The sequence below is a fragment of the Rousettus aegyptiacus genome, unplaced genomic scaffold, assembly GCF_014176215.1.
Source record: "Rousettus aegyptiacus isolate mRouAeg1 unplaced genomic scaffold, mRouAeg1.p scaffold_m13_p_10, whole genome shotgun sequence".
Taxonomy (NCBI): domain Eukaryota; kingdom Metazoa; phylum Chordata; class Mammalia; order Chiroptera; family Pteropodidae; genus Rousettus; species Rousettus aegyptiacus.
The window spans coordinates 37,988,434-38,016,322 of record NW_023416285.1 but is presented as its reverse complement, the minus strand read 5'-3'; the positions used below and the strand labels follow the sequence as shown (position 1 = coordinate 38,016,322).

Below are 27,889 nucleotides of genomic sequence, written 5' to 3'. Positions count from 1 at the left end.
TTTATTGAAGCTCTGGAATATGTTAGGTCTTGTGCTAGGTTGTGGATATATAGTGATAAAAAAACATATTATCCATACCATGAGGCAGATTTTAGCTTAAAAGAAAGCTCTCTGTATGTATGTACATGTCTGTGTATAGTTTATACACACAGAGTTTACATGTTTGTGTGTGTGAGTGTACATATAATTATATATCTCAGTGAGAAATATAAAGAAAAAGAACCAACTTGTTGAAAAATATTAATAGAGGAAAACTACTTTAAACTAAATGGTGGGTAATTAAGGTAGAGGTAAAATTTTAAATGGAACCAGGCATTTGAAAAGCAGGGAGATGTGTTTGAAATGGAGGAAATGGAATGTATCAGGATTCTGAGGTTAGAAACCCTTGGCATTTACAAAAGTAGGCAGCGTGATTAAAGGGTAGTTGTGAGCAAGTCAGAGAATAAGAGAAAATGGATTTGGAGAGCTAAGCAAATCCCATTTACAGAGAACTCAGTGTACTTATTATGGAATTTAAAGTTTTAGAGATTTTTCTTTTCAGTATTACAAAAGAACAAATACAAAAATAACAAAGTTGGTCTTCTATCTAGTGATTACCTTCATCTGGGTTTACTTTTAAAATTCAATGTTACAGTTTTCTATGCGGACCTTATGCCTTTCACAAAAATTAAGTTGAAATGAATTAATACACCTAAAAATATAACATGCAGAACTTAGAATTTATAGAAGAAAGCATATAAGAAAACCTACGTGACCTTAGATTTGTGATGTTTTAGATACAACATTAAAAGCATGGTTTGTGAAAGAAAAAAAATTGATGTTAGAATTTATTAAAAGTGAAAACTTCTTTGCAAAAGACACTGTTAAGATCATTAAAATACAAGTCACAGACTGGGAGAAAATGTTAGTAAACTATCTCATGAAGCATTTATATCCAACATATACAAAAAAAAAAAAAAAAAAAAAAAAAAAAAAAAAAAAAAAAAAAAAACCTCTTAAAGCTCAATAAGAGAGTAACTTAGTTGAAAAATGTACAAAAGATCTAAAAATATCTCATCAAAGATGCCAAGTAAGCATATGCAAAAACACTCAACAGCATTTGACATTAGGGGAATGAAAATTAAACAACAATGACATACTTCTACATACCAATTAGAATGGCTAACATAAACAAAAAGCTTGAATACAAATAATAAATACAAATAATAAAAACTGTTATATATGTATACTGGAATTAAACAATTAAATAAATGGATGATTAATGATGGAAGCCAGAATTCTCAGTACTGGAGTAGGGAGGTTGGAGATAAGGGAGTATTCTAGAATGATCTGTATAGTAATGGATTAGAGTTTGAGACATCAGTATGAATTCATGTTTAGCTAGATAGGTTACTATGCAATCATATATTAACTTGCTCTGTCAGCTGAGAGGGCCTTGTAACAACATTCCAACAAGCATCCCTAGAGCTCAGATCTTGATTTCAAACACCATTCTCTAATAAAAGGAACCAGGACTTCTAGGAGAAATAGCTGATTCTAGGAATGAGGAAGGAATTACACAAGAGGAGCCTGGAGTATCTTGTATTGTAGTTCCAGAAGTAAGAACTTGCTTTGAAAATAACAACAACAAAACAAAAACAAAAGCTCACATTGACGGGACTGTGTCAAATGGCACAGGAACCAACTGAAAGAGTTCCCAATGCCCAATGCTGGAACAGTTTAAACAACAAAATAAATAAAGTGTTATTTATTTTATTGCCCAAAGTATAAATAAATATTCATGTGTGCATATGTACACAAATAAATAGGGAGAAATTTTCCTGCAGAAGAATTCCAAATAATTTATGTAAGTATTCCTCGTAAAAGGAGGTGGAACATAATCCCCATACCTTAAATTTAAGTGTGAGCTATGGTAGAGATTTCCTTCTGTTAGGTAGCTAGTCAGTCAGGAACAACAGGGGGGAAACAAAGTAATAAGGTCTAGCCTAGAGACCACCCAAAAAACACCCTATTGGTAGAGGTTTCTTCCTGCATTCCCAGAAATTGAGGAAAGGAGGGTCATGACTTTAGCTGGTCCAATCCAGCAACAGACACCTATGCAGAAGGTACTACCCGAATTCGCCTATAAGTTAAGCTTCATTATAATACTATGTTTATGCCTGGGAGTTCATGAATCTACAACAGACTGAATTCTGGTAAGAACATGCATACTAGGCAAAGATTTATATAGCAACCAAGTGTCAATCAAAGTGACCTCACTTGCCAATCACCTAAGAATGCCTTTGTAACCACCCATCACAGCCCCAAATATAACGTGGACCTTCCCTTCCCCCAGGGTTACAGCTCTCCATCTTTCCTGGCTGTGACCCATACCCTCCCGCCTTAGGGGTATGTAACCTCATTTCCACGTGGTGAGGTGGTTTTAGACTTGACCCATCTACTACCTCATAACACGCTTTTAATAAATGAATATTTCTCATATTCACTGAGTTGCAATGCATTTTTTCAGCAGTGAAAAAGACCTAGAGGTGTGTGTGTTACCGGAACTCCAATCTCTCCAACAGTAACATTGGTAAAGAGAGCAGTCTGGAAAGGAAAAAAACAAAAAGCAAAAAAAACTAAATTTACAGTGGAGAAGCCAGAAAACACTACCTCAGCCAGGTAATCAAGGTCATCATGAACAGTGATAAATCATATTTTATATTACGTACTCTTGGATATGATGTAATGAGATAGGCACTTAACCTCTGTAGTTTTTCTCCAAAAAACCCATAACTTCAGTTCAATCAGGAGAAAAGCATCACACAAATCCCAATTAAGGTACAATCTACAAAATACCTGAACAGTGCTCCTCAAAACTATCAAAGTCATTCAAAAACAAGGAATGTATGTGATATTGTCACAGCCGGAGAGGAGCCTTAAGAGACATGGCGAGTAAATGTAACATAGTAACCTGGATGAGCTCCTGGAATAGAAAAGGCATGTTAAGTAAAAAGTATAGAAATCTAAATGAAGTATAGACTTTACTTAAAGTAATGTATCATCATTGGTTTATTAATTGTTACAAACACACTACTCTAAAGTAAGATGTTAATATAAGGGCAAACTGGGTATAAGGCATATGGTAATGCTGTACTATATTCGTGGCTTTTTTATAAATCTATAACTCTCCTAAAATTAAAAAAAAAATAAAATTAAAAAAAAAGCAGTCACAGTGCCTACTGAAAATGAAAAAAAAAAAAAAGAATCTGCATTTACTACCTGACATACTTCAGATGAGGATGCTTTTTGTACTAGAAGCTACTTATGATTGCAGTTTTCTCCTTTGCCCTTGTTTCTGATTAATCTGTAGAATTTAAAAAACTGGAGTGAATTTAATTATAGTTTAAATCACATAAGAAAATTTCTATAAATCCAAAACTATTTTAAAATAAAATTTATTTTAAAAATTAAAAAAATAATTTTATTTAAATGTTTATTTAAAAAATTCATGGTTGTAGTTTTATAGTTTTTCCAAAATTTGAAGGTTTGAGTTGGTTGACATTTTAAGCCATTTCCACAATTTGAGGTGTCACATGTTTTGGAAGACTCTGACAGTACTATTATTGTAACGAAGAGAAGGGAAATGTCTTTTCCTTTTCTCAGTTAAGTTTTCCTCTCTAAAGGGGATTGTGGGAGATGTGGCTACAAAAAAATATATATCCTCATTTTAATCTTAGAAAGTCTCAAAGTCCAAAAGCTGGTGGAACCCAGAACTCTAAGATTTACTTTCCATGACCATTTCTAGAAGATTGGCTTTTTTTAGGCCACTTGCCCTTCACTCTTATCTCCCTTTCTGCCTCTAAAGGTGTAATGGCTTTATTTTACCTCATACTTAACACTTGTAATTCTGAGTGGATCAGTCAGAATATACTAAATTTTATGTTCCAGGCTTTGACTTAAGTTGTTCCTTCAGTCTGGAAGTCTTTTTTTCATTTCTTCAAAATTTTCATCTTTGTAAGAAAGTCTTTCCTAAGTCCTAAGGTTGGATTATAACTTTTTCTTCTGTCTTGGTAGTTTACATATAACCAACATCTATTGAGTAAGCAAATATTTATTGAGCTTCTACTGGGTATCATGTATTCGATATGTCAGGCATCTGTTCATGGCTTCTCAGCTGGAACTGTCAACTTATCAAGGGCAAAGAGAATGTCCTATTAATCTTAACCCTCAAGACTTGGCAGAGTTGTTGGCATATAATATGTGTTCTGGAAGAAAAAAAAGACTTTGTGATTCTAAATGAAGAACAGCTCTCTGAGACTGCAAGGTTTTCAAAACTGAACCTTTTTTAGGGATGTACTCATATTCATGACTCCATGATACATAATTTTCTCTCGGGCTATGATTTTGCTTAAACTCCTTGTTCTTAACAGTGCCCTATTTCTGCTCCTGAAGGCCCTTAAGATAAATTTACCTCATATGATAGTATAATAAAATGGTTGCCCAAATCTTGTTCATTATGTCTGAGAATTCATGGGGAATTTGATTCATCTCATAATCAAATGCCTTGAGAAAAAAACTTGAAATCTTTCCGTCCTTTTTCTAAATAGGTTTAAGTTTTTTTTCTTAAAGGTAGCTTAAAAACAGATGCTACTCTATTATAAGTGTGTGTATTTATTGCTATATATGAGATATATATATAGGTGTTTTTAAAATATTATTTTCTAAATAACTTCTGTTTAATTTTATAGATATTATAAATGTATGAGTGTAAGGTTGATAAATTATTAGTCAAGTGAGAATATTTTTTTCATTTAATTCTCCAAAATTCAGAAGTGTGTTTTAAGCATGCATACAAATTTATAACCAATTTTTGATATTGTGTAGTCTGGCTCTGTGTAAGGTTACTTCCAATATATGGCGGTCTAAACATTGCTCACCTCCTAGATATTTAAATGACATTTTTTTTCTTATTGTTCAATTCTCAGTGTATCTTCCAAAGTGATAAAACTGAGCTTGAAGAATTTAAAAAAAACAATGCAGTCCTATATTGAATGAATGATATAGGAATTGTCATTGTTGCTTTTCCTCTCAAATTTCCAGCCATTCTAGGCTGTTGCAGTTAAAGAAAAAATAGAAGTTGCAAGTGATATATCAGCAGAATACAAAATTTGCATTTACAATAAGAAAAAATCCAAATAAAATATTCAGTATCTCATTAGTAATAACATGGTGATATATATAGAGATTTAGCTGTGCTCTGAGCATAATGCTAAGTACTTTAGATAGATTTGCTCCTTACATTTTCCAAATAAACCTATGAAGTAGGCACACCCATTATCCCCATAGTATCAGAGAGAACACTGAAGAGAATTTGTCAAAAGTCACACAGCTAAAATAACGAAGGCAAAATTTAACAATGGAAGTCAGACCCAGAACACATGGTCATGGACACCACGTTATACTTCTTCTAAGGGATAAAGATAATCTTGTTAAGAATTACGTAATTTTAAGATAAATATGGCCCCAAATTTGGCATATTATTAAGTAATCTACTCAGTATATCCTGGGCCTGATTATAGATTTGTGGATTCTCACATAAATGTTTAGTAATATTTGAAATTAGATATTAAGTTCTATTATTTAATTCAAACATATTTATACATAAAATTTCTCATTTATATTTGTTTATTTAATTTGATTAAAATTATAGCATAGTATATATTCATATATATGGTCATAAATTCAATATAATTTTTAAATGTAGTGGTCATATTGCAATTATAACTTGAGAGTTTTTAATATAATTGTTATTGTCCCTCAGCAGTTATTCTCAATTCATGTCTCCCTTCTGATTTGTTTTTCGATGAATGACAATATAACTTTTAAAAAGTCACAGAGGGTCGAACTTCAAGTTTTTCTTCAACCTTATCTTTCTTTGCTACCAGATCAAACCAATCACAGATTCTTATCGAGTCTATCTTCTGAATTTTACAAACGTATCTCTTTTTCAACTGACATCACTAGATTTAAGGTTCTTGTACAACAACACATTTTAACTTTTCTTCTCAGCCTCACCCTCCCTTTTCTTCCATGCACACCATCCAATTTAGCTGAAGAGTACCCCATTCCCCAAATATTCCCATTGTTTCTCAATAGCCTGCCTTTGTTCATACCAAACTATCTCTTTGTAATTTTACTTTCTTACTATTCCTTACCCAAATCCTATTTGTCCTTCAAGATTTTGTTTAAATATATTTCATAAAAACACAAAGAAACTTTGCTTTATAAGAACTATATTTAGCTATTCTTAATCTGTCGTTCATCCTTTAGTTAAATAATCTTATCTCCAATCAATACCTTCAAGAATCTTTTCCTCGTGAGTTCTCTTTCTTGACTATCCTACTTAATAAGAGAACACATCGCTTTCTTCTATATTTTGTAGATGTTAAGTTTTAATTTTTCTCCTGTCATTAGAATTCACAGTAAGATCCATGAACAAAAAGAGTTTTAGCTGTTCGCTACTGTATCTCCTATGCTCCCTCACTGAGCCTGACATAGAGTGAGTAACACAGTAAATGTGTGGTCAGTAAATAAGTGTCCAGTCCTAAATGATCTCTTCTCATACTGTTTTATAGTACTTAACATATTCTGGCTATATTATTGTTCTTTTTGCTATTTTGTTATTTTTGTTAGTATTTTTTATAGTAGATTAAAGAGAAGATTTTCATAATTCTGCACTTCTCATAGTGCATTATATGTATCAGACCTACAGTAAGCATTTTAATCTGTGTTCCTTAAATGGATTTATTGCAAGCAAGTATTCATAAGGATTATTTAAGATTATGTAATATTAGAGATTGAGTGATTTATTATTGCAGATTCATTTTGTCCATTAATTTTAAATATATAAAAAAGACCAACTAACATACAGCTGCTCTCATATAATAGCAGTAATTAATAGCTGTTATTTAAGTTTCATAAAGCTCAAATTTCCTATATAATACTGTGTATAAGAGTAGGTAAGTACTTTACTTTAAAAACTTTTTAAAAAATACTAGTTTACTTTCTTGAATTTTCTTCATTGTTTTAAAAATATTATGTCGATTTTCTCAAAAACACTTAAAAATTGTTTCTACTTTTTAATAATTTTAAAATTAATTGGAAGTAGCATATTATGGGATTTTTAGAATCCAGATACATTACCAAGTAATAACAAAACAGTACTTTAATTCCTATCTGCCTTGTTAAAAATAACTGTATTTAGCTTTATAGAATTTTTTTTTTAATCTCAAAGAAGAAAGATAAAATAGTCAGTAATATTAATAGTGATATTAATAAACCTTTAGAACATTAATGATCTTATTAATATTAATAAGTACTCCAGAAGTACTCTGGCACATAGAAGTTAGGCCACTGTTTCTGGGACCAGACATTTGTATGCCTTCCTCTACCATTTACTTTTCTGACTCATTTTCTTTACATGGAAACAGGAATATAATAAAAATACTTAACTCAATGGACTTTTATGACTTCTGAATGTGTTAGTATATGTAAAGAACTTACAATGATGTCTCACACAATAGACCTGTAGAAATGTCTGCTAACTTTATTATCATTACTGAGGTCATGTCACAGTTGATAGTGATTTTTCAAAAGTTCTAGTTTCTAATTGTCAGCCTGCAGAATGGTAAACGCCATAAGCTAACTCACAAATAAATTAGTTCATGAGACTGATGTATAAACTCAGGATTCTAATTTATCCATATATAGTAAGAAGGCTAACTATACTAGAGAAGAAGATAAATTACTTAACTTTATCTCCTTATGGGTGGCACAAAGGCAGCCCAGCTATAATCAAACTGGCTTACTGGCGTGTTAATTTAAGAAAGATCAGTTGTTTGATTTTTTTTTTTATCTTTAATTAAATTTATTGGGGGTAACATTGGTTAATAACATATGTTTCAGGTGTACAATTCTATAATACATCGTCTGTATTTGCATTGTGTTCTCACCACCCAAAGTCTCCGGTCACCATATCTGTGACCCCCTTTACCCTCTTCACCCTCATCCCACCCTCCTTCCCTTATGATACCTACCGATATTGTTGTCTATCTATGAGTTTGTTTGCTTCGTTTGTTTATTTATTGCTTTCTGTTTTATATCCCCCACTTAAGTGAAATCATATGGTTCTTGTCCTTTTCTCTCTGACTTATTTCGCTTAGTTAGTATGATACTCTCAGATACATCCATGTTGTTGCAAATGGCAATATTTCATCCTTTTTTATGGATGTGTAGTATTCTATTGTATATACATTTTTTTTTATGTCGAGTGGCATTATGCTAAAAAATAAGTCTGCCAGTCAGTATTTTTGGAACCGAATAGCCTTTCCCTGGGAGAACCTCATATCTTCCCCATGCTGTGTTTCCTGAGCTAAACAAGCTCCCTTTTGGGTGACACTATTTTCCCATGAAGTATATTAATGTCAATCATAATATACCTCTAAAAGCCTGGAACTATTTTCTATCACTTTATGAAAATTTTTCAGCATTTCAGTCTATACATTTTAAGAAAGAAATCCTGTTTCAGTCTAAGTTCTTATGTGGATAAAAGCATCTCTGTAGCCTCCAAATATTAATACCGTTTACTATGAATAAAGTGATCAATAGCATTATTACTAAAAAAACATACAACAAAAAAGAGGTATTGGTATATACTTAAGGATTATTATGTTAGAGAAAATAATCAGCTTCTTGTTAGCTTTTATTTTACCTAATAAATTTTGACATGGTGGCCCACTGATGCAGTGAAGTTAACAGAAGACATAACCAAATATTTGTTTCATTTTTCAAAAAGAAAACTTTTACAGTAATTAATCCTAAACTCTTAAACATCAAGCTGAGCTCAACATGAAAGATACATTTTAATATTCATGATTCAACTTGCCTACTCTGTTTGAATCATGTGGATTCAGCAAGGTTTGAATATACTCGCACACATACACACATTTCTGCAAATCTAGAACCATATTCTAATGTAAAGCAGGCAGCCAAGCATATTTATTCCAAGTTGTTAAATGGTCTCTTAAAATAAAACAAACCAAAAAGTTTTATCAAGCAGTATAATAAAAAATAAAAAGACTCTCTAGAGATCTGCCGTAAAACATTATACCTCTGGTCAATAATAGTGTATTGTACACTTAAACTTTTTTAGATAAATTTATCTCTGATTCATTGTTTTTAACACAAAATATTAACATAAATAAAAGACTAAAGGCATATAATCAAAATAAATTTGTGTGTGTGTGTGTGTGTTGTAGCCTCACAGTGTGTTTAAATATGTTTATATATTTGTGAAGAAAATACCAAACTGGCTCTGAATAGAATGGTTCACTTTAGTATTAAATTCCCAGTGCAGAAAATGCAAATATTTCTTCTGTATGAGCAGCAACTGTTCCAAGAGACTGCAAGTAAAATATTTAGTACTAACTTTAAGATGGAAATATGTCTTCCTTATTGAGCTATAACTACAGTCTGGAATATGTTTCTAGAAAGAAAAGATTTAATATTTCTTCATTTAACTGAAGGCTATTCACAATTAACTATTTTGCTTTTAGTAAGACAACATTCTCCAAAAGAAAAAGAGGAAAGAAATAAGTGAGATTATCAGTGGGAAGTGAGACATGATAACTACTATTTTAAAGTTTTTAAATGTCAATTATGTCTATTTTATACTGAATAAATGTTATGGTTGTTCAGTTAATTTTACAGCTGTAGGTCTCAGTAATTTAGAATTTGTAATCATTTTGAGTCAGCTGAGTAGAAATAGAATTTTTTACAATGTGAGAGGCCAAGGCATAGAATACACAAAACTTTAATACATTAAAAGCTACTTAACCCTTTGGAAAACTAGCTAATATTTTATGTTCAATAAAATGACATAGACTGTAATTCAGAACAATTGTTTTTTGTCAGCAGTATTTCCAGGCAGTATCTTTGGGACAGAACATGCTCTCCTTGGGAGACCTGCAACTCTTTACAGTTCTATGCTTCCTGGGTTAAGCAAGCACTCTTCTTCCTGACACATGAAAATATAGAAAACTAGAGTTAATACCAACATTTAGTAATAATGTATTTTTAAAGCACTTTAGTTTTCTTTTTAACTAACTTCTCATTTTACAACATTTGATTGTCAGAGCAATTCTGTGACACAAAATAGGTATTATAACTCTTGTGTTTAAGGCGAGGCTATTGAAGCTCAAGGAGATTGTGATTATTTGATATCCCACAAGCAATGAATTGTGGATATAAATGACTGATCTTAAATTTATTCATTGACTCCTTATTATGTCAGTGCCTATGCTAATATGCAAAAATAAATCCATCATGCTTATTCATATAGTCCTTACTAAATACCAGACAGTATTCTAAATGTTTTACAAATACAGTTTATTTAATCAATTTAGGGGAGAAAATGTGGCAGAGAGATTAAGTTGCCTAGAGTCACCAATGTATTGAAAATGGAGCCAGCATAGGAACCCAGTATCCTTAATTATAATATTATGTTTCATCCATTTCAGATGTCTATGCAACAAGAACCTGAGAACTATTTCTCAAAATGGTTTTAAATTCTGAAAATAGGATGCAAATGAAATCTAAATTAAACTTGCTACAAAAACAATTATACATATTAAGTAAAAAAAGAGGTTTGGGAAAATTAAAAAAGGACTTTTTAAAAGAAGTTTAAAATATAAAAAATATCAAAGTAATTAATGAATAAAACAACACTTCTAAAAATAGTCTAGATGGAAGCAAGATTCAAAAGCATTATGATAGAAGCGAAATGCTCTAGATGATTGTTAAAGATACATATTCAAGAAATTTGCAAATTCTTTGGCATATTTCTTTATTTGAAAACAAACATTAGTTTCATGGTTTTGTTTAATTAAATATTTTGTATTGGAATAAAATGAAAGTATGTTTTTCTCAAAACATTTATGTGAGCCAATTTTGTGACATTAATTTTTCTTATAATTCTCAAAGAGGCTGTGATATTCATGAAAGAATATGCTCTCATACAAACCTGATCAGGGACTTGGTGATCTTACAAAAGAGAATTCATTCATTTTAGAAGTATTTGAGGATAGAAAGCAGTTGAAAAAAGATTGAAAATAAAGAGCATGGATAGTTCAGCGTTCAAATATGTTTATACTTTCACGTATCTTATTCATCAGATTCATATGGGCATAAACTTCAAAATTAAATCAATTCACAGCAGGATTAACTTTCTAGAATCGCTGTGGTTATACAGCTGAGTGCTATATGATCTTAGATCTTGCAAAGTATTACTTTTAATCACTTTGATGAGCTTACGCTTTCACTTTAAAAATAATAGCGAGTTGAGTAAGCATGAAGGGGATGAAAAATATGCAACAGAAACCCGAGGACAAAAAGAGACTAGTAATTATCCAACAGCCTAACACATTGTTCTCCCTACCCATCACTCCCTCAATATATACATATAGTCCCACACATGAGCTTGAGAAAAGAAAAATAAAGTTCTCTGTAGTACTTTCTACCTCACTGAAATTAGTTACACAAGGAATGACTACTTGTATAGATTTTGTGCTATCTTACATTAATTCTCTCAGGCATTCCATAAGTGGAGACCTATAGTATCTCACTGTGTAGGCAAAGCAACTGAGCTTTAGAGTGATTAGTTGGCAGAGGCAAGTTTCCACTCTGATTCTGAATATGTGTTCATTATGCTATGGAAGAAGGTCCCTTGTTAGAAACAAGTTTTCAAAACTTATTCATGGCCCTATTTCATGATTCCCGGGTTGAGTCATCTTATGGCATTGTCCTTGAGTCTCACAAGAGTGATAGGCACTTTAGCACGTTTCACTAAACATTAAAACCAATTATTTGAGAAGTTTTTAAAAAATCTTTATGGCTGAGGTCAAACCCCATACCAATTAAATCACAGTTATTGGAGGTTGTACCCAGACACTTATATTACATTTTTTGTAATTTTTCAGATGATTTCAAAATATGGTTATACTTGAGAGCAAGTGTTCTAAATACCTTTCTCTCTGTCATTAATTATTTTAATCTCCATCATACCAACATAGTTATTTAGGCTCTACCCAAACATCCCTAGTAATATCTTTGACTGTCAACACAGTTATTAAGTTCATTCAGAATCCACCACTTTCCTTTCCATCTTTTGGTGCTAGTCCTGTCCCATAGATAAGACAATTTTTATATTCATTTTTCATATGGCAATACATTGGAAGTCAGTATTACAGTCCCTTGAATTTTCTCTTGTCCAGGATAACCCATTTATTTCTTAACTGCTTCTCTTTTTACATGATTTCAAGTACTGTTATTATGTAAATAGCCTTCTTTTGACTAGACTAGTTGTTTGCATGATATTTTAAGAACTGGGATTTTTGAGTAAGAATGCTTTTAGTTTACGTTACATAACTGCTACTCACTAGTCGTGTGAACTTGAACAAGTTATTGAATTTTCTCAGCTTCCTTTCTGCCACAAATAATGCTACTTCATGTAACTTTTATGAGTGTAAAATAAAACATAGAGTCAGAGTAAGATCCTTAGAAGCCCTGAGCAATGCAAATTGTAGTGCCTTTCATGGCCTACCTCGTGCCACACATGTATAATTCAAATGAAAATAACAATAAACCATACTATTATAAGAAAGAAATCTAATTCTAATATTTTCCTCCATTGATAACTATGTAGACTTTTTAAATTATTAAACTGCAAGCATACAATCTGTTAAATACACATAACATTTCTTTCTACCTTTATTTTGCTGGTGCTCCAAAGATACTGTGAACCTACTCCTGAGTAATGTGCTATGTGCCCAAATGCAGCTCTGCCTGGTAGATATGAGAGTAGCGCATATATATTTGACTTTAGGCAAGTCCTTTAACTTCTTCCACAATCTTCAGTTTTCCGAGTTTTAAAATGGAGATAATATGTTCTTCAGAGGATTATTGTGAAGGTCATGAAAATCTCAGGATTAAAATAATTGATGTATAAAAAGTGCTTTTAAGTGATCAAAAATGATAGGCACAGTATAGTAGGTATGAACTTGGTCTCTGATACTGAACTTATTTGGTTCAAATCTTAGCTTCAAGTTTGCGGGCTCTGAAACCTTAGGCAAATTATGTACTGTCTGAGTCTCAGTTTCCTTCTTGGAAAATGAGGATAAAAATATATCCACCTAGTAAGGTTGTTGTTAGTTATAAATAATTAATTCTTTTAATACATTTAGCACAAAATAAGGTTTCAGTTTATGTTAACTATTATTATTATTATTAAGATAAAAATTTTAACATAAAAAAGTCTGGCACTTGGTAAGCCTTCAAGGTATGCTGGCATAATTTTCTTTTTAAGTGGGCCCCCCATAGTCGAACACATTACTGAACTATACAACAGTGCCTGAACATTGTGGGTACTCAATGAATTTATGTTGAAAGAATGAATGAATGTGGTCATTTATAAAGTATAGAAAGGGATTATAACTTTATCACTTTCCTCATTATAGGTACACATTCACAGTTCTAGTTAGTGTAAACTAAAAATACGTTTGTATTTCATTCTCTTCAAATTACCTAAAGTCCAAATAAATTTAAAAATTTTTTAGTTAGAAAATTCTTATTTTTTTATGACTTCCTAGTGATACGATATTCTTTCTATGAGTGGGGTGATATTGTAAGAGAAAGCTTTTAAAAACATTTCTCATATAACTTAATGTTACACAATATTATGATTATTAAATTTTAATACCTGTGAGTCAAACTTGAGGATCTTATTGCATGAAAAAAAAATAATATTGAGGCTTTTTCTCAATTTAGCTCAGCTTAACACAGCCTGAATCCCTTTACTTTCAAACTCACTTGCTCTAGTAACTATTAAAACTTAGGCCTTCTGCAAGTCATTTAAGAACCTTGAGACTTAGCATTATCATCCATTAAATGGGAATAATATTACCTAGCTTATGAAGATTTTTTTAAGGAATAAATGAAGTGGCTTAGGGGAAAATAATCTGAAATGTATAAAATAGAGAGAGAGAGAGAGAGAGAGAGAGAGAGAAAGATTGATTTGCCCTTCGTTCAAGCATATCCTAGACAAAAGACAATTAAAGTAACTGTGCCTAAGTTCTGAGATTTGCCTCAATAATTTGAACATTCTGACAGTGACTATTTTAGAATGCTTATTTTGCTTGAAATATAGCTAGTGTAAGAATAAAGTGCTTGCATTTTCTATTCATAACAGGTCAGAGAAGGTTAATTTTAATCATGATATTCTGCAGTTATATTTCTATAGACTTGTGCTAAATTTTAAAATTTAAGTTTACTAATTTTGCTTTATCTGCCTATAGTAAGATCTAAGAGCATTGATTTTTCCTAAATATGTCACTTGAAAATTTTATCACAAAATGAGCACACAGACTACAAAATATTTCAAGGGGTGCTGAGTTCTGTAAAATGACTGACCCACATTTTCATAGCTGTTGTCGTAGTGCACATCTCTTATGAGTCACTTAGCTATCTAACTGCCTCTACTTTTCTACTTGATGAGCCAAGATATCATTAAGTATATCTTAAAATGGTGCTAAATATTAAGCATTAGAAGATTTTTAAATTAATATGTATTAAAAGAAAGTAAAAAACCTGTAATTTAGTTTGAAAAGCAAAGTTTGATAGAAAAATTATGATCATTCAAATTGAAGAACCTTTTAAAAATACATACTAGAGAAATTTATGTGGTTCCATATTAGGAGTTTCCAGAGATGAAAGGTACTTTTTTCTTTACCTTAATATATATAAAATATAAACATGATGATATAATTTTTAAAAATCTGTCCTATTTGTCAAAATAAAAGGACAACTGGATGTTTCTTCCAACTCAATCCATTTCACGAGAATATGCTTATTTTCAATATAGACTGTAGTTTTACTTTTTCAAATGTGGGCAAATTATGGAAAAAGGGAAATCATTATACTAACATGTACTAAAACCATAAATATGCTCCCTGCTGACTTGAGCAAACCACCAGGGTGAAAAACTAATGATGAGAAAGCAAGAGAATGTCTGGTAATTTTCCTAAAGCCCATTTATATTGCATTTATGGAATGTCTTCCTCAGGAGAGCACAAATTATTTTTTATTAACAAAGAACTGTAAGGAAAAAGTGCTGCTGTCTTTGATTTTTTAAGAGTTTAAATGTTTCCTACAGTTTTATAATTTTAATACATGGGAAAGAAAAGTTGCTTATACAGTAAATAAATTGTGGTTGTAGTTAACATTATATATTTGTTTGTAGTTTTTCCAGTTGCTAATATTTAAAGATATAGGGCATTTTTCAATAAAAATCCTTTCTTTTATTGTTTACATAAATTTATTCTCAACTAGCTTATTCTTTTATAAATAGAGCATTTTCTGAAAAAGAATTATCTACTGTTCTCTCATTTTTACAATTTTTGTTATTCTTTTTATTGTGCTTTTTTCAAAAGCACAATTCTTGATATTTCCCATATGAAACTCTCTCATACTGTAATTGTGAGACAAATAGACTTTAAAAAGCATAATAGACTTTTAAAATTTTATATTACATTTTTAGATTTGGAGAATGCCAAAAACAATTTTTAACTAGTTTAATCTAGTGACTACTGAGAATAAAATCTCATAAATAGGAGGGCAAATCCCAATTCATAAAGAATTTTACTGAAATGGTACAAAGAATATAATATTTATCTAAAGACATACGGCTCATCTATGTATTTCTAATATCTTCTTCTACATTTGTTTTTCATTCTGAGCTTGGCTGAAATAATGTCAATGTTACTGTTAATGGTATGTCAAATGATACTTCCTAATTTCGACCTTATGAAACTATAACAAGGAAATATCGATACAACTTAAAAACAGTTTCCTAGAGATTTCAGCAGAATTTAAATAGCCACTGACTTCAACTTTTTGCCTATAACTAATTTCACTCACTAAACACTAAAGTCTGATAGTAATATTTAAAATCATTCTTCGGAATTGTGATTAATTTAGAACTTTTCAGTATAAAGAAAAAAATTAGTGAATGTATTATTGAATATACTAATAATTGAATTAAAAATTAAACTATTGAATAAATCCAGATTTATATAATCATTATCTAGTCCATATTGAGATGTACAAAAACTCCATTAGTCTCCCAATACAAGGGTCTGATGTATTGTGATTATGGAATTTCTTAGATAATGGAAGTTTGTCAAATAAGTATCATAAAATTAATTTTTTTTTGATAGCACAAGCTCTTATGAAACTTTCTGCCTAACTTAAAAAATGGTTACTAAACTTGATTCAATATTCATTTAATCATTCCAGATCATAAGACAATACCATTTAACCTACTCACTGAATTAATTCAAAGGCCTCATTTCCTCCGGAAAGCCCTGAAGCTGATGATGATGGGCATCTCTGCTATTGGTCTGCTTATTTGCCCCTAAACATGTTTTTTTTTTTTTTGGTTGTAATTGTTATTTTAAATATCATTGTTATTAGGTAAACTAGTAAAATATTAGGTAAAAAGATAAAATATGCAAGTGAAAATAATGAGCAAAACCAAGTTGAACATTTTAAAAAGTCTTGAAAACACTGAAAAATGAGCAAATCCATAGCAAGAATCAACATTCACATTGCTTTGTAAGGAACTTTAAGCTTTAAAGCCACTTCAACTTGATCTGGATTTTGAGGAAGATTTGTTACTGTGTGATTTACAGAAAAAGGAAGGAGAGTGTCAAGCAAAAACCCTCACTCAAAGGAAAGGCCTCCCATACCTGTGTTAAAATAGAGATGAATGAATGGACTTCTGTGTGTTTTAAGTTAAAATAAATTGTTTAACATACGGAAAGTCATTTTTTAAAATGATTTTTGATTTTTAGACTATTCCAGTGGCTGATAGACCGGTCCTGATTTTGCAAATGAGAGGACGTTGATTTAATGTGTTTTATTATACGTTGTAGGTTAAGGAAGGCTATATTCTTTAGCTGTGAAATAGTGCTGTGATACAATATCTTCTTTACTGCTTATGGACCATTTTACTTTCAGGTCTACATTTCTCTCATGCTTCTGAATATATTACATACCTACTTCTAGGTAATTGAAATATTACTATACCTTACTCATATAAAGTTCAAATTTAGCCAATCAAGACCTAAACTTTGCAGAATAATCTCCTTCCTTCCTGTATCTCACAATCTACATATTTTTCAATTATGCTTAACAGCCAGCCTGAGTGTTATTTGGGAAAGCAATTGGCTGATTTAAAGAGTAGGTGAATGGGAACTTGTCGCAAATCTGATGGTAAATTCTGCTATCATTGTGCCACCATTGGGGCAATCTAAAATCCATCATTGCCATGGCAATACTGAAGGATCCTTGTTCCTTTTCTCTGCCACAGGAAAGAATTACAAATCAGTGAGATTTAGAAAAGTAAGTTTTATTAATGTCTGTTTCAAGAGAGAAACGGACTATGCTTAAGCTGACTATGGCAGCCTGGAAACAAAAGGTATGACTAAAGTACTCTGCAAGGGAGGATCAGGTTACAGCTAAAAGGGCTGTAACAGCAGGGAAGTAGGGAGGTCTGCCTCATATTAGGGCCATGATGGGAAGTTAGTAATGAAGGTGATGCTAGATGATTTGGCAAGTGATCATTTTGATTGACATTTGGCTATTATATAACCCTTTGCCTACCCTGCATGTAGTTACCAGAATTCAGTCTATTATAATTAAATTTATGAACTTCCAGGCATAGACATGATATTATTATGTAGGACTGTGTAAACACTTGTGGCAGATTAAACCAGCCACTAGTTTATGGCTTCTTACCCCTTTATGTCTTAGGATGTAGGAGTAATTTATTACCATAAAACGGGGGTTCTAGAGAGGTCCAAATGGAGTTTTCTGAGAGAGGCCCTAAGGGAGTTTTTTGGGAGAGGCCTTCATTCCTTTGTTCCCTTATTGCTCATGGTTCTACCTAACTGCCTAACAATTGGAAGCACTCAAGGTTATCAATGAATATTTTTATGTATTAGATGTGTGTTTTGTCACTAAATTAATTCCTTAGTCTTTGTTTTTCATTACTTTTTGGGTCTCTTTTTTTCCCTCTGTCCTTTCTCTGTAAAAAGGGTATCATTTACTGTCATTTGTACATTTGTGTCAAATGAAAAAAAAAAGTGAGTTTAAAAAGAATATGTATCTCTAGTTCTAGAAAAAAAAAAATTAATAGCCTGCCCTCAGTGTTAGCTTATTTTCTCTACTTTTGTAATGTGAAGAGTACTGACATTTACAAGATTTTAACTCCTATTGATAATAAATGAACACACTGCCAGAGAAGACTAAAATCATTAGAGGGGCACATGTCAAGTCTTTCAGGCCCTCATAGTAACACACTGTGCATGCTGCTTCCTATCGCTGCAAATGTCAACTTTCTTCTTGATAAGTGTCTTTTGGGAAATTGTTTATTCCATTTCAAAGGCATATAATAAAAGGAAAGGCTTAGAGCAATATTTAAGCAATGAAAGAAACAGAGGACATTTATGACTAGTGGGGAGGAACTGATTACCTTTAGCTGTGCCTTGGGAAAGCCCTAGGAAATACAGTAAGTTGTGATTACTATTATAAGTTAAAATGATATAAAGCACGCAGAGGAATTTGTGTTTTTCTTATGGGTGTTATTGCATTTCATATTCTTAGTATGTCTTCAGAGTTCATACCCATCTCTTCTGTTTCTTACTGAAGTTCTAGAAGGAGATATATTATTGAAACTTGCAGAAGAATAACTTTCAAGAGTTAAGAAAAGAAAAAGGAATATAAAGCTATATGTAAGAAAACTTACATTGTTTTTATTTAATTTGTTTTTTAGGCGAGGCAACCCTTGGTTGACCTCAATGATTGCAAGGACCTTGTCCATTTACAATCCCTTATTTTTTAATTTTTTATGCCTATGGAGAAAACTTATGCTTTATATGGTGTATTTAAATCTCACATACAATTAATAATGTTTTAAAATTAATGATATAAAAATTGTACTGCAAATTTTTTGTTAAAATTGTATGGTAAATTTATTACTGTATATATAACTATAATAAATATGCAATGTTAGAGGTAGGTAAAAAAGAAGAGCATAAATTTAATTTCCTCAGTGCATTTCACTATGGTTATTTCCTTAATAGAAATAGAAATGTTTAGATCCAGTAGCATTATTTGGAAGCTTTAAAGATATGAGTCATCATTACTTTATAGGTTTTCATTTCCAAGTTTAAACGAGGTTGTTGAGAAAATAAAAGATAGTATCTCACAAAATCTTGTTATTTTTTCTTTTATTCATTAAAGAAATATTTATCTGTCACTTTCCGGTAGTTAAAAGCTCTAACACCAAAACCTACTTACTTTATTGTCTCAAATTTACTGCACTACCTTATGAAATGCTTACAGCAGATATTCAGCTGTTTTGGGTCATATAAAGATAATAAACTGGGTACAGAAAGTACAGACTATTTAAAGGTACATTTGCCCCACAAGTTCTGTTCACTTCCTGGTTTGATTAATGAGCAAGTAACTCTATCACTCCATGTTATCCAAGGTAGTAGATCAAGGGCATGCCTTGGGCAGGTCTATGATCCAAAAGATATTTTAAAAGAGGTAATATTTGAATATGTTCAATTTGGATGCTTTAATGAAGGGTTAAAGTAAATATCAATACAATAATCTTAATAAGTACAAAACTAGTAAAGTTGCTTCTTGTATAATTTGGATACCTAAAATACATACACCTACATAGTTTTTCAATTTCAAGGAATCACCAAGGATTCTACAATCTACATATTTTCTGACCTATTAACCCATCTCTCTGTTAATTAGTCTTTGAAGATAGTTCTGAGTAGTATATGTAAATTAAGTTTAAACAGAAATGCCACCAAAAAGCATAAAGGATTGTAAGAATACTGACATGTTTATCAGAATATCTTGTCATCATTTAAAATCATACTAGTTTACAGAATTTAAGATGGTTATACTAAATTCTACTATTTCCACATGATTATATTATGATGGGACAAAGTCAAATTTTCCTTTTATTTGTAATTATTCTAGAAGTAGAGCTTTCGTCTGTAAATGGCAGTCTTAAATCTATATTCTTGACCAACTAATTGTTTTTTAAAGTATTTCTTCTTCAAGAGAACGTCAACATTATGAGGACCCAAGATAAGGCAATTAAAATTCTAATTTTCTAAAAATTTTGTACCTCCTTTCTAATTATATTATTTTTAATAATTTTATAGTTATTTAATTTCTCCTCTGCAATTCTGAGATTAAAAAAAAAAAACACAAGCAAGTAAAATTCCCCGAAAACCCCAAGTTTTTCTATGACTTATTTGGTAACCAAATCTGACCTAATCTACATTGACCAGAAGCTCTTTAATTTTTTTTTTTTTAAATCACAATGGGGTTATTATATTTTTGTTGTAGAAGTATTAATGTCTTAGCTAGGAGTGTTATTTTTTAAATTCTGAATAATTTGGGGATTCTGAAAAATACTTGGCCCAAGGCTTTTCCATAAAGGTTACTTAAGAATATTCTTATATTCATATTACCATTGTGTGTCTGGAGTTGTGTTCTTTTTGGTGTGTGTGCCTGGGGCCAGTGAATAAGGTCTGAATTGTTATTCAATCATAGCTGAGATATTATTTTAACATTTTTCTCAGGTAAAAATAGTGTTGGTTCTCACTCCAACCAGCCTGTAAGTGTATATTCCTCTTTTCTTTCTCTGTGTTCTGGACTATACCTACAATCTGTTTTTACTAAATGCTTCCAGAAGAGTAGAAAAGTATTAAAGAGGTTCATCACTTTTTGAGGTGCTTTTTAAGGGTGTTTGTTGCCTTTCTTTCATGAATTTCTAGTTTTCAGATTTTTTCGTTGTTGTTCCAAAGTCTTTATTTCAAGTCTTATTTACAGCTCAGTCGGTTTGTAATGAAAATCACCATATCCACATAATTCATAGAATAGACTCCAAGTGTGTGGCTCTTTCTTCATAGTTACCTTGATCACAAAGTCTCAGCACACAGAAAGTAAGGTCCTGGACTGTGGAAGTCATAGAATCTCAGTTCTTGGCTTGCCACCCCACATCCTGGCTTTGTAACCATGGAAATTTATTTTTCTACTTCTCCCTCTTTCCCATTTGTGACAATGGGAAAGATATATGGAGATTTATGTTTCAGAAAATGTTGTCATTTTTAATATAGCAGTACATATGAAATAAGCACATGGTGTGCTATAAAGCACTGTAAAACATATTAGTTAAATAAGCTTAATGATATCCATGAACTAATACTTTCTGTGTGAAAAAGAAGTCCAAGAGTTAAATAGTTCTTGGCTGGATTTACTAAGCTTCTGTATTTAAATTGAACACAGGCTTTTTCTTGTAACCAACCCTTGGATGAATAAGTTCAATACTATGATTTGGACATATTATATTTAATTACTGTTAATGATTGCTTCAGTTTATAGTCCAAAATTAGGCAGAATTTTTAATCAATTTTAGAGAGAAAATGAATTAGAAAGAAAATTATGCAGGTAAACTGGAGAATCTAGGTTTAGTCATCATATCTTCCTAAATATTCTGGTTCTAAGTTGTTTATGCTAAGTAGTTTTCCTAAGCACAGTAATTTTTTTCTAATAATGGTATTTTCTAACAATAGTCTTATGGTAATATGTGATCATTGTTACCCTTTTCCAAGTATTACTTGAAAAATAAGTTAGCAATGCTTATTCTCTTTTGTTCTTAACTGATACACATATATTAGTTTATGTCAGGGCTTATACAGTCATATAAAGTTTATAAAGACTTTAGAAATGCACTGCCTTAGATTTGGCTTTATCCATACTTGGTCTTTATCCATACTTTATTCATACTTGGTTTTTATACTGACGTTTGATGATATTTTTATGTGTAAAAGATTTTTACAAAGTTTAGCAGTTTCTTACAAATTTAAACATACCCTTACTATAAAATTCAGCAATTGCCCTCCTTGATATTTGTCCAAATGGGCTGAAAACTTATGCCCACACAAAAAACCAGCACACAGCAGTTTAATGCAGCATTATTCATAATTGCTAAAATGTCGACGCAATCAAGATGTTCTTCGATAAGTGAATGGATAAACTGTGGTACATCCATACAATGGAATATTATTCAGTCTTAAAAAGAAATGAGCTATCAAGCCATAAAGTTAGATGGAGGAACTCTACATGCTTATTGCTAAATGAAAGAAGAGAGTCTGGAAAGGCTATATACTATGTAATTCCAACTATAAGACATTCTAGAAAAGGCGAAAGTATGAGATAGTAAAAAGATCAGTGGTCGTCAGGGGTTAGGAGTGAAGGAGAGATGACTAGGAAGAGCACGGAAAATTTTTAAGGCAGTGAAACTACCCTGAATTATACTATAATATAATGAGTAGATGTCGTTCCAAACCCACTGAATGAACATCCCCACTATGGACTCTGGGAGATGATAATGTGTTAATATAGATTCATCATTTGTAACAAATGTACCACTCTGGTGGGGGATGTTAAGAATGGGAAAGGCTATACATGTGTGGGGAGCAGCGAATATAGGGGAAATCTGTACCTTGCACTCAATTTTGCTGTGAACCTAAAATTGCTCTAAAAACTAAAATCTATTTAAAAAAATAATAATTTAATTGACCATAAACATATAATTAAATTAAATGACTGAGAAGTGTAGTGAAAAATACAAATACACAGCAATCACCTGTAGTAAGTGCAATCAAAATAAACAATTCAGAAGAGGTAACTTGAGAGGAGAAAGTTGATCTGGGAGACAACTTGTATGCTGTGTATATACCACACATCAGTTTTCTTATTAGAATGAAAGAAGTATCATGCAATAAGTTGCTTGGAGCCAAGGTATTCTTCCTCAAAATTCTATTGAACTACTCTGTATTAATCTAACTGTGAATCCTCCTCACATCCCCCAATTTTCTCAGCAACTAGAGGTTTTAGAAGTGCACACACTATCTTCTCCAGTCGAAGCATTTTAATGATGTATTACTTTCCCATATTTTATATTTCATTGTAGTGGTAAGCTTGTTTCTGATTTATCATAGGAATGAATTTGAATATACATCTTTCTCTATATATCTAATACAGACAAACCCTAACATACAACAAGAGTTAGAAATATTTTTTAACAGAAAAATTAATGTAATTTTTTGTTTCCATTCCATTTCAAAAAAAAAAAACAGCTTTTTTTTCTAAAAAAAAGTTTGTTTTGTTTATTTTTTATCTTATTTTTTTGTTACCTGGTCTTATAAGAAATTCTTAAAAATTATAAAAAATAAAAACTCAACAAATTTCTCACAAATAATGATGAATCTTTGCTACCCATAATGATGATCTTGTTACAAATAATGATTTTTTAAAAAACCAACTTGCTTGGTGAATAACGATTTCATGCTTAGTGTGAAACCTATGTGTATATATTCTGGTTTAGAATCTGAGGGATTTAGTTAGATCTCTCTGATTTAGATTTTTTTGAATTTCTTTCCATCTAAATAACACAGATATGAACTTTATTCCATCTCAAATGCTAAACTGGAGCAGTACTTAGATATGACCTGTCCTGATTTCCGCTCATGGCCTCAAAGTGGAAAACAACAGTGTATTCAAGGTTCTGGCTTACGTTGTTCAGTGCGCCCAGGAGAATGACTGATGGGTTGGTGCTAACAGTCTACGCTTGAGTCTCTATAGCAGTTTTCTGGAGTACTATGTTTTCTTCTAAGTGGAGGCAATGTTTTAAGTAAATTTACTCATACATCTTTATCCAGGGCAAAATCTGTTTAAACCTACCCCAGGCAAATCCCAATAAAGTATGGACAAAAGAATATGTTTTTTCCTAGGTAAATTTAGAGATACAAACATATTCGTAGACAAAGAAAATTTAAGCAGGGAATTTGCATGTCTTATTTATCATTCCTAAATGCAAGCATGCAGATACTTTACAAGATAAGTTCCCTCTTTGGAATACCTTTATAGAAACAAAGGCCATAACTCTAGCATTCGCTATTCTCACCAGAAGGAAAATTCATTAAATGCCAGAAACAGGGATTCAGTTGTGGCTCTCCCATTTTAATTATTTAACTATCCTTTTAAAAAGTAGATAGTTCCTTAACTGATTCTAAACTAAATCTGAAGTAACTTAATCAATTATAAAGAGTTTTCTCATCAGCAAAAATGGGAATGATAATAAATAAAACTCACAAATTACTACCTCATGGAGTGTCGTGGCAACTAAATGAGAATGCTGTTCATGTGCTAAGCATAGCAACTTTAGAGAGTAAATATTCAATAAGTATTAGTTAATGTTTTCAACTATTCTTGCTATTTATAAGTCATACTTATTATGAGCAATTGATTTTCACAGAGATCTATATTTATCTAATACTTTAAAACTTCTCTGTGAGTATATTATAATATAATTTTGTGATAGAGATCAGTGCCAGGAATAAAAATATACAATTTGAATTACAATATGTTTATGCAAAGCTTCGTCAACTGGAGATATATAGCAAATATGCAGAATGTAGTTGTTCTAATTTTGGTGCCTATCATACACAGTATCTTTTTTTAAAAAACTTTTTCTTTCCATTTAATTATGCTGTTTTTCCATGATTAACTTTTATTGATGCACAGATTAGGGCTGTTTTATTGAGGTCATTATTTTTGTTTTGTACAGTGTTTCAGGCAGAAAAAGAAAGAGCAACTACTAATACACTACTTAATTTAAGACTATGAGAAAATGTTTACATCAGCTAAGGAATTGGTGCAAGGGAACCTACTTCTTAAGGAGGCCAATTCATAAATATCATGTGTGTTCTACTTTTCAGAAAACTCCTCTGTCAAAATTTAATGTTCCCATCTTTTGCTGTAATTTTTATTTTACTGTCTTATTTTGGTGTATTACATATTTTTTCTTAATTTCCTACAAATATTTTGTCTGCCAAACATAGTAACTCAAAAGCTTTGTTAAATAAAAAGTCATTTAAACCATTCTTATTTTGCATTTCTTTTCATCTTTTTTTTGTTGTTGTTGTTCATTTTTTCACCATTTTCTACTGTTACTAATGATCAGTTGCTCCAAAAAAAATGTGTTTTATTTACAGGGCACAGCTTATGGAAGTGCTCCTGTATCTTCTCGCAGGCAATTATGTGAGTCTCTTAAATTCAGCTCTGTGTTGTAAACATGGCTATGTGTTCCTGTGCTGTAGCATGGCATGCTGATTGAGACCAAATGCCCTAAGGTCAATATGCAATCCTCAATGTTGTATATTACCTATAACATTTGTAGCAAATGGTTCCCTTTGCTTTTTCCTTATCTGTTTTTATCATTATCCAGCCCATTTAAGAAAACTGCATTGCAATGTGGCTGAGTGTATTGAGTCTTCAGTAATGACTCAAAGTCTGGGGCAAAGATAGAAGTGGCTCTTATTTAAGTTTATTTTCATTTAGCACCAATGATAGTACTTTCTTTGTCCACTGAATCAGTAAGCTTTCTTAAATCCATACTTCTTTTATGTACTTGTTTGAGAGCTCTTATATCTTACACAGCTGTGTTTTAGCCACAGTTAATGAGACTTCTTTTCTTGAAGAGGAAAAATCCATTGAAAGAAATCTTCTAGTGAATTTAAACCAAACTTGATGTTCTAACCATCCTAGTTTATTTCTGTCATAATATTCAGAAAATTTGAAAATAATCTATGCACTTTTAGGTAGAAATCCCAGATTTTACAACCCTGCTCAGCTGTATTATAAATACATGCACCTCGGCAAAGAGTCAGATTGTGACAACTTGTGTGCTTTAACGTGAATTTCATCAATGAGGGATGCATACGTAAGTTTAGTATGTAGAATCTCCAATGTGCCATCAGACTTTGAGAATGAGCTATTTTCATTGCCCATTCCATCCCTGTCTTTTCCCTTTTCCCACAGCAACATTCATCAGCAGATCATGGTTGTTTACTTCCCTTACAGACTGCTACAGCAGTACACCACATGATTCTAATTGTTGTACCTAACAATAAATGCCACGTGCGTTCATCTTGATACAATGTTAAAGGTGATTCAAAGGTACAGTCCTGTTTGCATAATGCTTTTCTTCATTGTTGGTAGAGCAAACATATTATTTGGTGACATTACTGAGAAGTATCTGAATTGATTTTTTGAAAAATGCTGCACTTTACACCTGTATAAAGCTGTCCAAACAACGAATACGAATATGTGCTTTACTGTCTTCTTTTTCATGAAAGAATGTTGAAGGTTTAGATTCTTATGAATGAAGTTGTGGCAGAAAGAACTGCTAATGTGAATAGAAGATGGGATTTAGATATATTAAATATCTCCTTAAAGTTAAAAACTCATCAAGAAGTCTCAAATTATCCCTTGCCACTATTTCTTTTTATCTATTTCTCAGTTATCTAACTTTCAAGTACACCGAAGGTATACTTTTATGTAGGTATTGGTGTAATATTAATAAAAAAAATTAAAAACAATAGCAAGAACTTCAGAGAGATAAAAATATTTTTATTTGCCTCTTTTTAAGGTAAAATGTTACTGTTGTGCATATAAATTATACTTCATTGAAGACAAGGATATCTATTGTTATAAAGAGACAATATTGTTTTAGAACATTTTGGAGGTGTTAATTCATTGTGAGTGCCCTGAAATTGTGAGTGAAAAGATAAAGAGAAATGGAAGTATGCTCTCCGTTTAAGGTTAAACATATTTCTCATTTTCACAAATCTAAGTGCCTAATATGAAAATTAGAGTGGCTATTTGAGATTTCAGTTCATCGGTTCTGGTTGAATGAGAGTTAATTTTACTAAAAGCAGAAAGAAAAAATGATGGATTGTTTTGCTAAATATGAGGATTGAAAATTGATGTGTATCCTGTGCCTCAATATATAGGACCATAAAATCCATATTACCCCCTTAAATATGTGGACTTGAAAGTAGGAAGTTTATAAGACGTGAATTTGGGATGCTAGTTATTTATTTATTTATTTATTTATTTATTTATTTATTTATTTATTTATTTAGGTCAGATCAAGTCTTAGGTCTCTGAGTTACTTATTAGTTAAGGGTCTTTAAGTATTTGTAATTGTGGTGCTCATCAAGTGTGATATTGAAAGAGTGAATGTTTTAGTCTCATATAAACATCGAATATTGATATTAAATGTCTTTATTTCTACCCTATTTCCTAAAATCCATACCCACCTAGAAATCTTAAGTTGATTCCTGATTCTAGTATTTTTTATTTATGACTATTTAGAAGTAGTGGCTAATACTTTTTTGAGGTTACAACTAACCAAGGTTTACTTCGTGTGTGTGTGCGTGTGTGTTCAGTATTAATGACTTCCTTGTTTTCTGGCAATCATTTTAAGTATTTCAAAAATATGTCAAGTTCAACATTTTTTTTTGGTGATAACCCAAAACAGAATTTAGCAACAAAGAAAGACTGCTTAGATATAGTGAGATTATTAGAAAGGCTATGAATGTACAATGAGAGGATTCCTATATTCATCCTAGGAAACACTTTGTGTATTTTAATCAGAAGGCCCATTCCAATATGTCTTTTTGTTGCTAACAATTGATCGAAATTAATTTTCAGATAATATTTTTCACTTTCAGAGAAATGCAGATTAATTAGCTAACATGGGGAAGATCAAGTTTTATAAAGTATTCGAATACTAAAAGTACAAATTTTATTTAAATGCTAAAAAGTCTATTCAAATAATACTGACTGCTTA

General features: G+C 31.4%; 1 protein-coding gene across 6 annotated transcripts in view; it reads left to right on the top strand.

The window, feature by feature from the left end:
- Positions 1-27,889, top strand: part of CCSER1 (coiled-coil serine rich protein 1) — a 1,108,427-nt gene that overhangs the window by 867,728 nt on the left and 212,810 nt on the right. For 2 of the 6 annotated variants that reach the window (XM_036226734.1, XM_036226733.1), the window contains exon 11: positions 25,248-25,293. The exons of the other annotated variants lie outside the window; for them this stretch is intronic. In XM_036226734.1, coding sequence (XP_036082627.1) covers positions 25,248-25,293 — 46 coding nt within the window. The remainder of the gene's footprint in view (positions 1-25,247; positions 25,294-27,889) is intronic. 6 annotated transcript variants of the gene reach the window in all.